The following is an 18223-nucleotide window of genomic DNA, read 5'->3' on the forward strand; positions in this document are numbered from 1 at the left end:
ATTCTCAAATATTGCTCACAACTATACATTCCCATACAAATGCTCCCCACTTAAAAGAACAGTCTCGGTGAACACTAAATGATTCGTCTTTATTTTACCAAAAATTTAAGTTCGAAGTCAATCCATCGTGTGTCCCCTTGCTTGGCTCGTGAGCAACTAGAGTATGTACGAGATTCAGCGCATGACAGGCATTGCAGTGGCGGCCTTGGAATGGGTAGAGTCTTGCGTCCTCCAGAGCTGCGTGACAGTCTTCAGTTGGGTGTAGAAGTTGACACCCTGCAAAGAGGAATGTGACACCTTAAAAAATTAAGGGAGAACGCAGATATTTTCACTGAGCAAAGAGTAACCAAGTGCCAGATTTTAACCTATATTTGAGGCTGGTTGTCACATTTGCGTTCAAGTGCGACCAAGCATGTTGCAATCTGCTTGTATCCTTCCATTTTGCAGGTCGTTTTTATCATCTTACGTAGTCTCTAAAGAGGAAATTGTAAAAAGTTGCAGACGAATGAACCGTACCAACTGAACGGAAAATTCAAAGGGTCTCTTATGTCATCCCTAAGACGACTTGAAGGCGAAGGCCTAAGCGCCGATCCCGGTGATGGCAAACCTCTGAAGTCAACGTGCTCTCTGACGATGCACTTTTGGCGCCGTTAATCTCGCGGCATGCAGCACTCCCGCTGTTCACCACTGCCCGAGCGAGACTGTCCTCTACCGCTGGGAATCGGCAGAGCCCAATGCGCGCCTCTGCCAATTCCGTCACAAGTGACACCATCTCGTGAACCAGTGGCCAACCGTGGATTTTGGTACCTTTCATGTCGCCGACACGTTTTTGCGTCTTTCGTGTCGCCGTGTTTTAACTCAAGGACTTTGAACGTCAACTGAACAACGAGACGAGGCTTTTGCCTTAAAAATTGTTAGGAAGCAGCTGAAAACAAATCTGGCAGTGCCGAAATTCAAACTCGTGATCGCCACTCGAGTATGCTAACCACCGCACAACACTGCTTCATCTTTTCGACGGTTTCTGTCGGCCTTATGCATGCACTGAAATGGACTGTATCTAATGAAAGGTTGTTCTAGAAGCACATGTTGCCCCGTGGAATACAGTAAGACACTTTTTGGCACATTGTGTGCTCAAGGAGACCTTTCGCTATTTGTCCTGCCATATGTACATGCATGCTTTTTTGTTTCCGGGCTCTGGGAACACTGATAGATGGTACCAGGGTGCCAGTATGTTTCCCCCGTAAGCAGTCGTAAGAGGTTTTAACGCGGCCTATCACACTCTCAAACATAAATGCTTCGACCAGCCTTCAGAGTCGCTGGTCTACAAGAACCGTTGCACGTACCGCCTTGCCATAGAAGTTGGCATCTCCCAGGAAGGACCCTCTGGATCCGGTGAAGGAGAACATCGGCAGTGGAACAGGAATGGGAACGTTTACACCGACCTGCATGACCCGTAAGTGAGTGAAGGGCTTTGTTTGTGCACCTGGAAATATCTATCGCGATACGCGACCATGCAAGTGTTTGTTGTTTGGCGAAAAGAAAGCTTCGGGCGGGTGGATAGCGAGACAGCTCTGGGATAATTTTTTGAAGTGATCGGCCCTTGGGGTGCGAGTTGTTTCCAAGTATACCATACTATTCTACCCCCGAAAGACAACCCACCCATATTTTTTGGCACAATTTGATATTTTTTTCAAACACGCCAATAGACAGCCCGCTCAGAGTAACTAAGGGGCCCTGGCCAAAGGTGACATTGCCAGAAATGGTGTTAAGCGAACATTGTTGACTGGGAAGGACGGCTGTCTATGCTCCATTACCCCTCCCTTTCCCAGGTCGACGATCAGTTTCTAGATTAGAAACGCTTAGTTTCTAGTCCAGATGCAACAATAACCGGTTATACCAATTGAATTTTCGGTTTTTCTCATTGGTTTAAGTGGATTGCTCTGTACCACCGAGACTTAACCATATAGGCAAAGGCACAAGAAATAAATATTGTACAGTATTGTTGATCCTTAGAATTAGAAACCCTGCAGATTGGAAGAAAGGTAGCTATAGCCGTAGATTTTAAGATGGCCATTTCCAAACGAACTGTTCTTTAGAAATTTCTTGGCATCCCTTTTTGAAAAGCGCTCGACACGCGGCCCCGTCTCGTACCTGTCCCACGTCGATCTCCTGGGTGTACTTGCGGGCTGTGGCGCCGTTGGTGGTGAAGATGGCGGTGCCGTTTCCGTACGGGTTGCTGTTGATGAGCGCAATGGCGTCGTCCATGCTGTCCACCGACAGCGTGAGTAAGACTGGCCCGAAGATCTCCTCCTGGTAGCAGCGCATCTGGGGCTGTGCGAGACGCAAACAGACACACTGTCAAATGCAACGAAGGGGCGATGGCACTCGACGGGATCCTTGATGACGCGCACTTCGCAATGCCTCCACGCCTAGCAGATTATTCTACTACAGTCGCCAACAGGATGAGACCGGTGGGGAGGACTCTGTTGTCCCGCCTCCAGTGCGAGAATTCCCACCTTCGACAATGCGTCTCACTAGCCTTGAGCATGCACGTTCAACCAAAGCGCGGCGAAAGTCAACGAGCACATGCTGGAAGCTGGGCATTCGAAAGACGCCCTGCCCTTCTCACCTGATCAGCGACCATAATATGCAGTTCCTACCCTTGTATTTGGTATGAGAGGAAGTAAAACAATACTCTACATATTTCTCAAATGCAAAAGCTTTGAATTATTACGGCATTCACTAACGCCATCTCGGCGTGGTATCTGCAGAGAGACTGTGTCGCCTCCAGGATCTTTGTATTCGTGCGCAAAGCCCAGTATTCTGCTCCGTAAAGTATTTGACTAAATGACAGCGAAAACCTCCAGACTGCAGGGAAGAAACACGTGTAACACGCAAAGTTCTCGCACGTATGGTCTGTTCTTTCCTTGCCAGTTTCAATATTTTGCGATCCTGCAAATAGATTTGTCACCCTAATGTCGGGAGCGGTCACGTGATGTCAGGCAATTGCTACAGGTCGTGTGATCACGTGATCGCTATTGGTTCTGTGACCGTTGGAGTTAGTCATGTCCTCACATGACCACTATAGGTGTCACGTGATCACATTAAGTACAGATTAATTGCGGTGTTGTGTACCATCATGATGTCACGTTACACCGCAACGTGACACCTTGACGTGCCGATTACATCATGTGACCACCATCTTGACTTTTTTTCTGACGATGCGTTTCACCACTATATTGAAACTACACCATCTCCATCTGCACTTTCACACCTTCTTCACTCAGCTACACTGTACACCACTCCGAACCCCCAAGGCCGCTCGTGCCGCCGTAAAACCATCGGCAGCACTGCAAGCGTTGTGACTCTAAGGGCTCACCGTGACGTCCGCCAGGACGGTGGGGCCGACGAAGTTTCCCTTCTCGTAACCGGGCACCACGATGCCCCTGCCGTCAAGCAGCAGCTTGGCCCCCTCCTTGACCCCGCTCTCGACAAGGTCGCAGATGCGCTCCTTGGCCTCGGGCGAAATGACCGGCCCCAAATCGGCCCCCGGCTCATGGCCAGCGTTCACCTTCAGCTTCCGGGCCCTCTCCACCAGCTCGGGGATCCAGTTCTTGGCCTCGCCCACGAAGACTGCCGTCGAGAGTGCCATGCATCGCTGGCCCGCGGCGCCAAACGCGGCGCCCGTCAGCTGGTTCAGGGTGTACTCCTTGTTGGCGTCCGGCATCACCACCCCGTGGTTCTTGGCTCCCTGACAGTTGTGGGAGGTGGGAGGTGGGGGGAGGAAGCGATGGAAGGGCCGTGATCTAAAATTTGCTAGATATTGCTTCGAAAGTTTTGTACCTTCGCAATTGGAAACCTAATCCTGTCCGGCATCGCTCTTCATGTTATCGCAGGATGCGACCAGTGAGATTAATTCGGAACTACTCCAGTACGTTTTGGAACACAGCCAAGGAGGGTTTGTGAATGAGTTCGAAGGGTGCTCTTATGTCGCACTCTCCCGACCTGCTCTCCAGACGCGTTCTCATAATGCACTATTTTACAATTCAGGGGTGGAACTCATAACATGTACTTGGGAGCAGCCACGGGAGCAGCTGAAACAGCTGTTTTGGAGCAGGTTGGGAGCAGCTAAAAGCTACGTTCTGGAGCAGGCTAGGAGCAGGTCAGATCAGTTTTCATTGCACTTCAGCTTGTGTCTTAGACACGCACGGGAGCAATTTCAATCGTGCTTAGCAGCACAGATGAACATGAGTGGTTTGGGACCTAGGTAGGATGGGATAACAGTGTAACAGATGCGAAAACTTGAAACTGTGAGCCTTAATGAGAATCAAAAAGCAAGTATCCTATGTTTCTAGAGATAGCGCCCTTGATATTATCTGAGTGGCTTTCAGCTGCTAAAAGTGCAAATCAGCACTGCTTATCGCACAACCCACACGCGCTCGACATAGTGATCATATATGCGAACCGCGTTACGTGCGTAAGCAACGGACGTGCAGTTGCACGGAGGAACAGAGCAACAAATTTCAAGTTGTACAACTCGATATCGAAGCAGCAGACTACGATTAACGAAGTTATTGTATTTGAAGTGATAAGCAGGAGCAAGGTTAATGTACGCCGAGTAGATATACCACTCGCGTAAGAGCTGCTGACCGACAAGGTTTCGGATCGGACCGCGTTTCAGTTCTATCAAATCATGATTTATCTTGCGAGAATGCGGTTCTAACTTCTAACAGTGAAGTAGGTACTAAAAGGAATAATTTGCTCATTTTTTTCAACTAGCTGACGTCAAGGTCCCGGATCCCGGGCCGCAGAACCTCAGGCAATCTCACGGTTAACGACTCGACCTCACCTCAGCCGACTTGCTTAACTGCTTACGGTTGAAGAATAACAATCCAGTCGCAGGTGGTGTAGCGCTTATAATCAGAGTTTTTTCGCGCGCTTCCGACTCGGGATACACAGAGGGAATAGACAAAAGAAAGGATTGTAAAGCCGACCAGGCTAACTACGCTCATTTCTTGCCAATCGAGTCAATAAAACCGAAACCAAGTCAAAATAAAGAGATTTTGGCGCACGTTTTGTAATCTGGCGCATAATGGCGTGAGGTATTGGCTCTGGCGCAGTTTCAGCAACATGGCGCACGATGGCGCAGACACATGCGTCTGGCGCAAAATGGCGCCAATGGCGCAGCCGTTCCACCCCTGCAATTTCTTACGGATGACATGCTCTCACAACATATGTAGTGCTCTGACGTATTACAATGCCGTATTCCAATGTATCCAATGCCATGTTCTCATTCTGTGCTCTCATCGTGCAGTGTTCTTGTCAAATGAGAGAGGATCCTTACCATGTTGCACTGAACCCTCTTTCCATTCTTGGAGCCACGCTCGTAGATGAACTTGCCCTGTGAGAAAATGCGGCGACAGTTGGATAATGTTTGACTGAGATTTCTACAGAAGAACTGCTTCCCAGAACTCCTTTTAAAAGTTTGACCTAACCCTTTCATTCATAACCCTGTCAAATATTTAAAAAAAAAAAATTGGGTGGTGTGTATGTTTATACAGCCTAGAACTTCGTCTGCCTCAATGGGCGACGAGTCTCTCAGCTGTAGATGAGAAATTTAGCCAGTGCAGTACAACTGCTAGCCTGGGGTCTTTAACGTGCATCACGCAGCAGTGACACACGACCACATACCGGTACGATGCTCATCCAGATCGAAACGGGCAGGGGTGGGGATGCCAAATATTTGACAAAAATAGATTTCTGTCAAATGTTCTGAGGAATCTATCTAAATTTAGCTTACTGTTTTTTTTTTTTTTTTTTTTTTTTTCTTGTTGTGGTTTGAATTTGTTATCTACTAGCAGAGTGCCTTCGAGATAACACGCCCTTGAAGCCTATTGCTGGAAGAGCAATAACCTGAAATAAGAGCTTATTGTCTAACCGGTGCCTAAGAAAGTTGGGTCCAAGACCAGCACTGACTGGACCTCTTCTAAAAACCAATATGCTTGAATCAGAGTTAGCAACACACCTCTTGATTTTTTTTTTTTTTTTTTTTTTTTTTACTTTCAAGATTTGAGTTTAGCACGCACAAATTCATTAGTTATATAGTGGCAATTGAATTGCACATGTTGCTTTGCAACGTGACAGCAGTGCCTTAAATTTAGTTTGCCCAAATAAAGAGCTGTAAAAAACACTAGCCACTTAGTAATAATAATAATAAATAATGTACCGCTTGATCAGAGCCCACAAAAGAGATGGCCCTGATGTCAGGATGGTCGCAGATGAACTTGACAGCTGCAAGAATGAAAACAGTTGACAACTGAGGTATCTCTCTGCATCGGCAAAAGGGCTACAAGAGAGACTAACTCCAAAGGGCTGAGGTTGAATAGAGGTCGGGTCAAACAGAGAGTGCAACGGTTTTCTTCAATTGTGACCTCGCTCGACTGCATCATAACCTTGCCGAGCATGACAGAACAGAGCGATTGCCGTAGGACGTTCTCTGGTAGCAGAGAACAACAGCCAGCATGTGCTTGTACCGTAACTACGTTTGGTACCAAAGTACTTCTCAAAGCTCACTGGTGGCAGCACCACACGACAGGTGCCACCAGTGATCTAGCTGTTCCCAAGTGTTTGCGGGTCTCTCGCAAACATCCAGCGGTGATTTTAGAGAAAGCAAGAGCACCGACCGTCGTGCGTGCCATGGATGACGTTCACCACTCCGTCGGGAACCCCGGTCTGCTTGAGCAGCTCCATCAACATCATTGTGCAGCCCGGATCACGTTCCGAAGGCTTGAGGACCATGGTGTTCCCGCAGACCAGGGCCAGCGGGAACATCTGGGAGCAGACCCATTGGGAAGTTCCGAGCACAACCCTTCGTTTCAGTCAGAGGTGCAGCTCACTGACTTAATGCACACGGCAACATGCTATAGCCAGCGGAAAGTTGAGAACGTAGTTCCTGCTCCGCCTTGAACGCAAGCTTTCTGCGCAGTGATGAGTGCATGATGGTGGCATGCACTCAATAACCTGTCACTGACCAAGGACCAAGGACCGTTGCTTCCTAAAGTTAGCCAATAACAAAACTACATTATTTTCGTTCGGAATGGCAGTGGGCAAAACTCACCCAGAGTGGGATCATGGCTGGGAAGTTGAAAGGGGTGATGCCCGCGGTGACTCCGAGCGGAATGCGGTATGACATGGTGTCCATATCCTTGGTGATGGATGGCAGCGTCTCGCCGAGCTGCAGCGACGTTACTCCGCAGGCATGCTCCACCACCTCTGCAAAAGTGTGCACCGCTTGCTTTCCCCGACTCTGATCCATTCACCAGAAATGCTAGTAGCCACCGATTTGCCTCAAAATCGGTTCAACACGTCGATAGAGGCATCCAAACAATTAACCAAAATTACAGGTCCTATTTTATTTTTCTAACAAAGCCATTGAATTTTTGAAAATTTATTTCACACTTTTTTTTTTTAATGCAAAAGCATTAACTGCCCCTTGGAGCGAACCGACGTCATCAGCTTTTAAGTTGTGCCAAACGGCACCATAAATCCTTTCTCCAAGTGAAGCCAGCTCCCAGCTATGAAATCACGCGAAAAGCTTAGCCAAATGGCACCTAGTTTTCCTGATCCCAAAAGAGCGAAGTAGAGCTGATGGATTTTGACTTCAGTCCCATTGGCTGGCGCGCATCGACGAGGCTCGCATTGGCCGCTGCGCGTCTGTTTCAACGACCGCCACTCCATGGTGCTGCATGTCCATCAGCACGCCGATAACACGAAATATCCAAGGTTAGAGCGCCGAGAGGGCACGCTCTGCCGTCGACGGAAACATGCTGCAGACGAAATAAGGGAGCGGAAGAATGATGTGCATGCTTTCACGTTCACAACTCATAAAAAGCGCTTAGGTGTACCTCGAGCCTTTTTAAACAGGTTTTATTGACAACACTGGAATGTGATGACATGTGATTTGACCGATATTTGGGAAGCACTGCCTGTTTTCAACAGGTTACGAAGCTGATTTTGTGAAACGAACGCCGAGGAAGCTCACTCGAACAAATTGGGAAAAATGTGCCACATAAAGTGCTCATTAGAACGCCTGCTCAATCTGTTTTACAACGTGCGACATCGCCCCGCTGCGAGGCACGGGGCAATTTGAGTGCTTGTTTTTGCATCCACTTCATTTGCCATTATCTGTCCCGAATTTAGAGATAATAGATAGCATGTCCAGAAGAATAAAGCTCTCATATTTCGAAAATTGTTGTTAGTTTGGGTAGCTTGAAAAGCCAACGGTAGAACCACAAGAGCACAAGATTGCAGGTTTAATATGTGGGTTGAGCGCTTGCCCTAGAAAGGCACGTCTCATAGCAGGGAGCGCGGGCTAGCCCTCGCCTGCAACTTTGTCTGCAGTCTCAGCTCAAAGGAAAGCACAGCCTATGAAACGCAGGCACTGCACAAACATTCACTCACGCAGTCCACGCAGAACGTCCCCTTCTGCGTCGGCGAGCGTCTTGCCCTGCTCCTCCGTCACGTTGGCCGCCAGTCTTTTCTGGACGGACGAAAATGGTCTGTCACTCCTCGCGGCAAGCAGACTAAATTATTTTGCGGACGTGATGTAACCCCTTCGCAATTTATGAAGCATAAAAGGGGAGCCAGTTTTTCGTTTAGAGGCGCTAAATGCAGGTTGTCACTTCTCTTTTCCCAAGGCCGAATGAGGCTATGAAGCCCTATAGTCATTAGCTGCACGCGCAGCAATTTAATCTTTGTGTCAAAGGTGTATTTTACAGGCCAGTTTTATTTTGTAAATTTCCAAGGTGCAATTTTCGTGCACTTTCTGTAAAAAGACAGCGCCAAGAAACTTGCCGGGATCAACGGCGGATGGTGATGCAGACGACGAACTCAAGTGGCAGGGCACGTTTGGCGCACGTATTGATAGATGGCGTCGGGAGCAGCGTCGGATATATAGCCGACCAGCAAAAGGAGACGACACGCATCGGCTGCAAGAACGCGGTCAATATGCAACTGCGTTTTCTTTATTTTTTTTTTATTTAAAGATTTATTATCATTGTCAGCTTTTATTTTTAAACCGAAGGTTGTGGAAATGCGGTCATTTCCTTTCCTCGAGAGGCCCTAAAGCGGCCGCGGAGCGAGCCGCTGGATTCATTTGTTCAGCCGCACGCATCCGTCGGTGGCGAGGGGGACAGCGCCATCTTAGAAGCTGTACCCTCGTCACCCCCTCCGAAAGGGGACGCGATTGTCCCCAAATCCTGGGACCCCTGTGGTCGAGGGTGCGCTAGGGAGGCGTAGACGAGGGGGGGTCGGATGCCGAGCAGAAAGACTCTCCGGGTGGCGACGGGAGCGAGTGGTTGTGCGTCGGACCCGTCTCCAGTACGTTGGCGCCCGTCGGCTCTCGGGAAGGCATCGAGCGGCGAGTCGATTCTCGTCACCGGTGCTCAGTGTGTCGCGTTGTTTACGCCCTGTGTAGCTTCTTGCGGTGATTAAACTGTTTGGTCACCCGGCACACTGTGTGGTACGTTTGTCTCTTCTATTAAAGCTACGCTGTGCAGCAAACGAACGAACCCGCCGCGGCGGTTGAACGTGAGTACGCTGCGGGGTGGGTGTTGGAACACGGGCTCTCAGTGAGCCCCGGGTCTTATTGTTCCACGAGCCGGTGTTTAAACACTCCCACAAAGAGTCGGACGCTGCCGGTCCGGACGGTAATGCAGTCGGGTGCTCGATAGACCGTACAACTATCGGCGCCGCGCCTCCGAATGCTGCTGGTATTGCAGATGAGGCCTGGGATTCGTATCTGCTCGAGGCTGACGGACTCCTGCTGCGGTACATCCCATCTGAGAACGAAACCTGTGCGCCGTTCAAGGTGGTGGTGCCTCGCTGTCTGAGAGGCGCTCTAATGCGCTACTTTCACGACTCGCGACTGGCCGGACATGCAAGTGGCTCCAAGACTTACTATAAGTTATGTCACTTCGCTACCTGGCAAGGAATGAAGCGCGACGTACTTCGGTACGCCCGTTCGTGTCACAGTTGCCAAAGCGTGAAGCCGCGAGGTGGAAAACGACCCGGGCTTCTGCAGCCGATCGACAGCCAGCACTCTTGGCAGCTCGCGGCGTGTGACGTCATGGGTCCATACCCACGAAGCCCGAGAGGGCACCAGTACTTACTGGTCATCACGGATCATTTCACTAAGTGGGTCGAACTATTTCCGCTCTGCAAGCTGTCGGCAAGGGTGATCCTCGAAAAGCTGAGAGAAGTGTTCTCGCGCTTCGGCTATCCGAAGGCGCTTATCAGCGACAACGCGTCATGTTTCTGTGCGAAGGTGTTCAGGGAGACATGTGCTGCTCTCGGAATCAAACACAGGAAAACGACCACGTACCATCCGCAATCGAATGTAACTGAACGCTGCAACCGGAACATCAAACCGATGCTGGCAGCATTTTGCCAGAGTCACAAAGACTGGGACTCATCGATCCCCGAAATTGGGTTCGCTCTGCGGTCTACTGTGAATCGGTCCACCGGTTTTTCGCCGGCCTATCTCACTTTCGGGAGAGAACTGTTGAACCCTATGGACAATGTTCTACGGAGTAGCGGCGAAGAAAACGCCGAGCCATCAGCCTGTGCTGATTATGCTCGGGGGCTACGCGACAGGATGAAGGAGGCTTTCTCTAAGGCCCGCCAAAATCTTGGTGTAGCACGAGCCAGCCAGAAGGCTCAGTACGACAAGACCTACCGGGACATCCGCTACAAAGTGGGTGATCTGGTTCTCAGGCGTCAACACGTTCTGAGCGACGCCAGCAAAGGCTTTTCTGCTTCGCTGGCACCGAAGTGGTCTGGGCCATACCGAGTACGCAAAACTATTTCTCCGCTCGTGTATAAGCTAGCGGACTTGCAATCAAGACCCGTTGGCGGGCCGGTGAACGTCTGTGACCTCAAATCCTATGTCATGAGGGAAGGCGGCGCGGCTGGGGAGCCGGGCATCCTGAGCCCGCAGGCACCCCGGCCGCCACGCGACGTGGGCGGCAGTTCGCCCGCGCCTCGATACGAGCTGCGGCACCGGCGACATTAGTGTCGTCAAAGCCGCCGCCGACAATGGCAAAAGCCAAGCACGTTTGCTTAGAAGCAAGGCAAGATCGAAAACGATTTTTTTCAAACTTGTCTTTCCACACAGCGCGCGGCCACCTGGGAGTCGACCTTTTCTTTTCGACTCCGCGCATCTCTCGCTCACTGGGCGGGGCGAGCTTGGTCCGATGTTTCCCCATTTGGTGCACTTGTGCGCCTCCGGGGAAGCAGGTCAACGAACCCGTTCTCAGGGACCTCGCCGCGCGCGGCCGCCGAATGGCCTTTCTATGGTCTATCGGGTGCCAACAGTCTGGAGAGGGCACGCTTGGTTCCATGCATGCCTCCCCAATTGGGTGCGCCTGTGCGCCGCCGACGAAGCGGGTCGACGAGCCCCTTCCTAAGTACCTTGGAGAGGGCGGCCGGCGAAGGGACTCTGTGGTCTATTCGGCGCCTATGAATCTCCCATTGGCAGCTTATGCCTGCCATTAGGCTCGCTCATCCCCAAAGTCGTCTGGGGGGTGTTGTTGTCGGGTAAGCGGCAGCCGGAGAGAGCCCTTTGTGTTCCTCCATGCCGGGCCCTCCGGGCACGGATGCGGGTGGGCCAGCCGGCGCTTGGAAGACCTACTCGGGCGGCACGTCCCTGCTTCAGCAACTTTCGGCTGCCACCCTGCCTCCGGCCTGGGGACCTCTTGGACCGTCGTCCTCCCCGTCGACCACCCAAAGAGGTGACTGATGCCTATAACTTCGCCACCCGGGAGGAACCGACTTGCATTCCCCGGCTTTTTCTACGAGAGGTCGAGACCGTCACCATGAGCCCTCAGCGGAATCATCGCCAGCGCCGATCCGGCCGTCGTCCTGCCCCGGCTCCTCGCGGACCTGGGGCGCCCTCCCGGAAACCAGCCGCCGGCGCGGGAGCGAGGGACCGTCAACCTGGTCCTACCGGCGGCCGCGGGTCTTCGCGGCGAAAAGAGTCAGGGCCCCGGGGTGCGTCGTCCAGAGCGGTCGCCACGTGAACGTCGCAGGTCGGCTCGGAGGCACCGCGGGTTTTCGTCAGCTGGGCCCGATGGAAGCTGCAGCGGAGACCCGAGCGGGGCCAGTCATCGGAGCATATTCCATCTCTGTTCCGCGGCCAGACCACCGAGGACGCGGAGAGAATGGCCGCCGGGGCATGCCTGACCCCGGCGGACGGGGCAACCTACTGCTCCGACTGCGGCGGCCTCGTGGTCACCTCTACGACGGAGGCCCAGCACCGAGCTTCCCTCTTCCACCGGGGCCGAGTCGGCGGAGACGGCGGCGGCGGCCACGTTGGGGACGTTGCCTTTCTCGAGCGACCTGAGGCCGTGGCCTGGGTGCTGGAGAGCTTCCAGCGCGATCCAGCATTCCGGGACGCGGTGCTGGCCGGTGTTCTGGCCGACCCCGACCATCCCGACGAAGGGGCAGCGAGTCCAGCGTCATGTCCGGGGGCAGCAGCGGACCTCCCGGGTGCGGCGGCAGCAGCGGCAGTGCCACCGGCAGCGGTGTCGCCTGCGCCGGCGGACGAGCCCGGGCCAGCGGTGGGACCTTTAAACCCGGGGGCCCCATCGTTCACCTTCGACGTCGAGATGCTGCTGTGATGCTGCTGCGAGTGCCTGTGCACCTCGGTAGCACTGTTTGTTTTAGTTTTGTCGTTTTGGGGGGAAGAGCCAGAGCCAGGTCTACTTTTTTTGACCGACCGCGCATTTTAAGGGGGGGAGGATGTGGAAATGCGGTCATTTCCTTTCCTCGAGAGGCCCTAAAGCGGCCGCGGAGCGAGCCGCTGGATTCATTTGTTCAGCCGCACGCACCCGTCGGTGGCAAGGGGGACAGCGCCATCTTAGAAGCTGTACCCTCGTCACCCCCTCCGAAAGGGGACGCGATTGTCCCCAAATCCTGGGACCCCTGTGGTCGAGGGTGCGCTAGGGAGGCGTAGACGAGGGGGGATCGAATGCCGAGGAGAAAGAATCTCCGGGTGGCGACGGGAGCGAGTGGTTGTGCGTCGGACCCGTCTCCAGTACGTTGGCGCCCGTCGGCTCTCGGGAAGGCATCGAGCGGTGAGTCGATTCTCGTCACCGGTTCTCAGTGTGTCGCGTTGTTTACGCCCTGTATAGCTTCTTGCGGTGATTAAACTGTTTGGTCACCCGGCACACTGTGTGGTACGTTTGTCTCTTCTATTAGAGCTACGCTGTGCAGCAAACGAACGAACCCGCCGCGGCGGTTGAACGTGAGTACGCTGCGGGGTGGGTGTTGGAACACTGGCTCTCAGTGAGCCCCGGGTCTTATTGTTCCGCGAACGGTGTTTAAACACTCCCACAAGGTACATTACAGAAAGATTACCGTAAAAAACTGAAAATGATTAATCTAGAAATGGACACTTGTCCCGCTAAATCGAGCGCTTAAGTATAATTTGCAGAATTCCGAAGTTTGGAACATGTTATTAGTGGGTGCTTGAACCACGGTTGGGCAGTATCGCGATGCAAATGTATCACGATAGTATTTCAGAAATACATTATGTATTTATATTTCTGTATCGTGATACAATGTTTCAACTGTATTTTGTATTTATGTTTCGAAACGCATTGCGATACAATTAGGGCCGATGTATTTTAATACAATTCTAAAATAATTGTCGACCTCCACACAGAGGATCAAGACCAAGTTTCATCAGGGACGTTTTGTGTCTCTGGCTGCACATGATTCCCTTCTTTATTGGGCATAACTTAAATGTTTTCCCACACTTTAGGTGGTCAACTGTTCTACTGTAGAATACCGCGCATCCGCCCATTCCACACTGAGCACCCATTCCCGAATTTGTAAGATCTGAAAAATGTACACAGTACATTGATTTGTAAAACTGATGACTGGACAAGTGCCCATCCTCCCCCCCCTTTTTTTTTTTCCGATTATCTCCAAATTTTGATTGGGTGCTTGCCCGGTATTCTATGATAGGCGATTCCAGAAGTGGAAGGCTCTGTCGGCGCAACTAATAGATAAAAGGATACGGGTTTCTGGAACCCCATACCATGGTGACGTTACAAGGTCACTGCTGAAAGAGTTGTCTGGATTGGACATAATTAGAGTGAATTCTCAAGATTATCTGGGAGGACACAAAATTGATATATTTGTAATTTGGAATACATTTTAGCGCTCAAAAAACAGGGACAAAGAGGCGAGAAACAGACCAACTAGCCCAGCAATCGACTCTACTGATATATTTGTCCCTGGGATATTGACCCTGAAAGATGAGAGCTGCCAAAATAAACCGTGCTCGAGCCACGGTCAAAGAATCACTTGCTTTCTTTACTACTTCCCAAAATAACAAGACATTAATTCTGCAGTAAATTGGATTCTAGCTTAATTCAGGCTCCAACATGCGGTGAGAACTCACTTGCTGGTTTAAAAACAAAACCTTATATTCTAGGGTATGCTTTTTTCAGTTCTTTGTATGCTCTAAGGTGTGCACCAAAACATGAAAAATAACGTCTTTATAACAAGGTATTTCAGTGTCTGTATTTCAGCCCCACCAAAATGTATTCCTGTATTTGTACTTCCAAATACTTTTCTATTTTTTAATGTATTTCTGATATGTAAAATTAACTTGAGCATGTTGGTGATCTAAATTGACTTAAAACTAAAGAAACACACAAGAGGACAGAATGAACTTGTTTCATCCCCTTTGCATTTCTTTCGTTTAAAGTCAATCCTGATATGTGTTGTGGTACATTTTTATGAATGCATTTTAGTATTTTAGCTGCTTTTGACATGTATTCCAGGATTTGTATTTCCAAATACTTTTGAGAGTATTTCTGCTCCATCGTCTACGTCGACGGAGCAGACGACGGACGGACTCTACCGCATCGCCGTCCGACATTGACACAGGCAAGTTTCTTGGCCTATTTTTTACAGAAAGGGCATGAAAATTACACCTCGTAATTTTACAAAATGAAACCCATTAGTGAAATATGCCTTTGACGAAAAGGCTGGAATGCTACGTGCAGGCGCCGATTTTTACGGCCCGTTTTAGATAAAGCCTTGGCATTACAAACACCCTATATATCTGATTACTCTAATGAAACAGTACTGCCCGGTTGCTGAAGAGACTGAGGCAGTGGCAAAGGTAGTCCAGCGAAACGTTTCAGGCCTGGCACAGCCTTCGTCAGTCAGGGTCTGCCAGCCCAAAAACATCTGATAATATCCCTCGTGAAAGCTAGTTTTCTCAACTCAGGTAGGTCATCCAATAACCCTAAATACTCTTTACAAACAATGTGCCATAAGGATGACCACTCTACACACATTCTTTTTTTAAAGACAATACGTGGAAGGACGACCACCCTTATATGCTCTTTGAAAACAATGTGTGGAAAGATGCCTTGCCATGTTTTCTTTGATGAGCTGTTGCAGCTTGAACATAGACTGTTGGCGGGTGAGGATGGACGTCTGAGACCAGGTACGGAAGGCCTCCTTGGCCGAACGAACGGCCTCATGCATTTCAGCGTTTGTGCACTTGGGAACACGGGTGATCAGCTCATTGGTGGCCTGAGGAAGCAACAGGGAGGCAATGAGAGCCCATATTTCAGCTGGACGACTAGAGGACCCGCATCTGGCTTCACACGTTTGTTTGTTAGATGCATAGCATTCATTGGGTTTTCATGTCCGGGCCTGGGATGTGGCCTTGATGGTGATGTCATGCTGGTGACATGCATCGCAATGTTCCAACAGTTGGTGTCTGACTGTGGTGCTGGAACGGTGACCAGTCCTAAGAAAAGAAACTCTTGGGTCATGTGACACTATGATATCATGTGACACTATGATATCATGTGACACTATGATATCATGACACCATGACATCAGGCGACACTACAGTGTCACAAGGAACCTATAAATGCTATGCATTTAGAACGACTTTGGTATATACCAAAGATGCAGCCAATGTTTTTTTGTTTTTTTAAGTTACCCACCGGGTTTTTGAGATCCACCCATTCCGTGGTCTTGGATTCGACAAACTGCCCATTGATGAACATTTTTGTGTTTGGCTGCAAAGAAAAGAACACAAGAACAGAGAAGTGAAATCAGACTCAGCCTTAATTTTCGATTTCAGCCAGACAGTTCTTCCAGAACCGGAAGGTGCCAGCCGACAAAAGTGGATCACTTTTTTTTTTTTTCACCCCAAAGTTAAATGACAACTGCTGAAAGCTTTGACTCCTCCCTATTGCCACTAACGGTGGGAGGCAAGGTGCTAAAGTTTCGGAACTTACTGTTATCAAAGTTAACACTTAAGAGCAGAAAAGCCGAATCTGTCTATGAAAGGAATGCCGTTTTTCAACAGAAACAGGCTGAGCACATATCAGCTTTTTATTTTATCTTTCAGATAGTGAATCTATGCAAGCGTGAATCACATCAATTTGAAAGAATAAAAACTTATGAATGATGAGGACACACATCCTTGTACATCATTGTTTTTATTCCCTCAAATCGACGTACTCAGTTACAGTAGCCTCTGGCCGAAGCACTGAAGAAATCATATTCAGCGCTTCAGTTCCAGCGGCATATGATGTTGGCCACCTGCTGGCTCGACTCTTATCTGTGAGAATGCGCACCATTTGTGGCACTATCCGACAGAAGCAATGGAAAGCAGACGTCTTCAGTCTGATTCTACTGTTGGACTTGTGTCGGCCGAGCCGCTGAGTCAAGTATTCACTTAAAACGTTTTTTATCTGGCAACTTTAGGTTCTAAACTTTGCCCACTTATGCCAACGGCTACATGTGGGCAAAGTCTAAGCAATTTTGGCGACAGTTTATTGTTGAGGCTCAGCTTTTCTCACCTCGCAACATAACAATAACAATTACGGTTTCAACTTTACACTTCTCATATTAATTTTTTTTTTCTTTAATGCGCACAAGTTTTTCACACACTTATGGTATGTCTTAATTTATTTCGACCCCGCCTTCCTTTTTCCGGCAAAAATATTCAAAATATATAACGGTGAAATCCAAATAGTCGACTAATTACGAAATTTTATTCATAATTGTACGGCCTGCAAACACGACAAATACTCACCACTGCGGCCGCATATCCACGTGTCAGGAACCGGCCAACGGCCTGAAAGCAAATTTAAAGTGTATAGAATGAGAAATTACAAGCACTCCGCCCAATTAGAATCAATGACGGCGCCTCTGCGACTTGCCGAAGTGACAAAGCCGGTGACTTGCAAGTTGCAAGTGGCATGATCTTGTCATGCACCATTTAAAGCACGCCCACTCCGCCAACGTCATCAGGTGATGCTGTCGAGCCATGCACTTCTCTTATCTCAGTATCAACGAAGCGTATTTTCTGGCACGGCTTCGCTGAGCCGTCGAGCAACTTTTTACTGATCTACGCGGGTAGCCGGATTTTTTAAAGCAGGTGGCAAGTAAGGGCCCGGAGGAGCTCATTTGCGCTCGCAAGAGCTCTATGCCACAGAAAGGCCTGCAGCCCGTAGACAACGAGTGCACGAAGACGCGTCGAGTGGCGTCGACGAAGCAAAATGGGCAACCACTTACCAGGGGCTTGCAAGACGAACACAGCAGAGCCGCCATCCTCACCACATGCACGCTAATCCGACGAAACCAGAAATGAAAACCTGAAAACCATGAAGAGAACCGATGGAAAATTGCACTGGCGCCACCAGTCGTCAGTGCGATCGCTAGTTTCGTTTCCAGTTTTCCACCCCGCCGGCTTCAGCGTTCAAGGTTACGTGATTTGATTACGTAAGCGTTTTACAGAAATACGGTTGATTGTGCAACCTGTGCAAGTGATATCGTGATATCCACCCTTGCGCTGCTGTACTGCTGCTGCTTTAGCTGGTAGTGCGATAAAACATGTTTAGTTGGTTTATTTAATTGGTTTCTCAGCACGTTCGTCCGCTGTACTTATTGTCGCTTCTCCACTCCACTTCACTAAACTGACTAAACCACAAAACCCAAGGAGATTTAGCAACCTCCTCGACCTCCTTGACTAAGCTCACGTTGTAAAGCGATCAACACGAGGAGTGCGGATCTGCGGATGCGGCGGATACAAGCCAGACGAGCTCCCACTTGAGTCCATAGAGTTATTATAATATATGCTTGAGTCCACTTGCGTCACTTGTGAACGTTGAATGAATGC

The 18223-nt window shown here is 49.9% G+C and overlaps 1 protein-coding gene across 1 annotated transcript; it reads right to left on the reverse strand.

Moving 5' to 3' along the window:
- Positions 1-68: 68 nt before the first annotated feature.
- Positions 69-18062, reverse strand: LOC8026920 (probable methylmalonate-semialdehyde dehydrogenase [acylating], mitochondrial). Its single transcript, XM_029974156.4, has 13 exons — positions 17620-18062; positions 17138-17179; positions 16038-16112; positions 15454-15615; positions 8461-8539; positions 7118-7272; positions 6684-6831; positions 6227-6291; positions 5345-5401; positions 3380-3751; positions 2152-2331; positions 1344-1442; positions 69-276 (listed from the first exon to the last, which is right to left on the reverse strand). Exons 1-13 carry the CDS (start codon positions 17653-17655, stop codon positions 175-177), a joined length of 1572 nt encoding a protein of 523 aa, XP_029830016.3. The 5' UTR covers positions 17656-18062; the 3' UTR covers positions 69-174.
- Between the last annotated feature and the right edge of the window lie 161 nt (positions 18063-18223).

This window comes from Ixodes scapularis, unplaced genomic scaffold (assembly GCF_016920785.2).
Source record: "Ixodes scapularis isolate PalLabHiFi unplaced genomic scaffold, ASM1692078v2 PGA_scaffold10__122_contigs__length_95168666, whole genome shotgun sequence".
NCBI classification, from domain to species: domain Eukaryota; kingdom Metazoa; phylum Arthropoda; class Arachnida; order Ixodida; family Ixodidae; genus Ixodes; species Ixodes scapularis.

Coding starts and splice junctions, on each gene's coding strand:
- LOC8026920 (XM_029974156.4), bottom strand. CDS start 17,655: ATGGCGGCTCTGCTGTGTTCGTCTTGCAAGCCCCTG. Junction 16,113..17,137: donor GTGGATATGCGGCCGCAGTG/GTGAGTATTTGT, acceptor TTTTCTTTGCAG/CCAAACACAAAAATGTTCAT. Junction 15,616..16,037: donor GGGTGGATCTCAAAAACCCG/GTGGGTAACTTA, acceptor TTGCTTCCTCAG/GCCACCAATGAGCTGATCAC.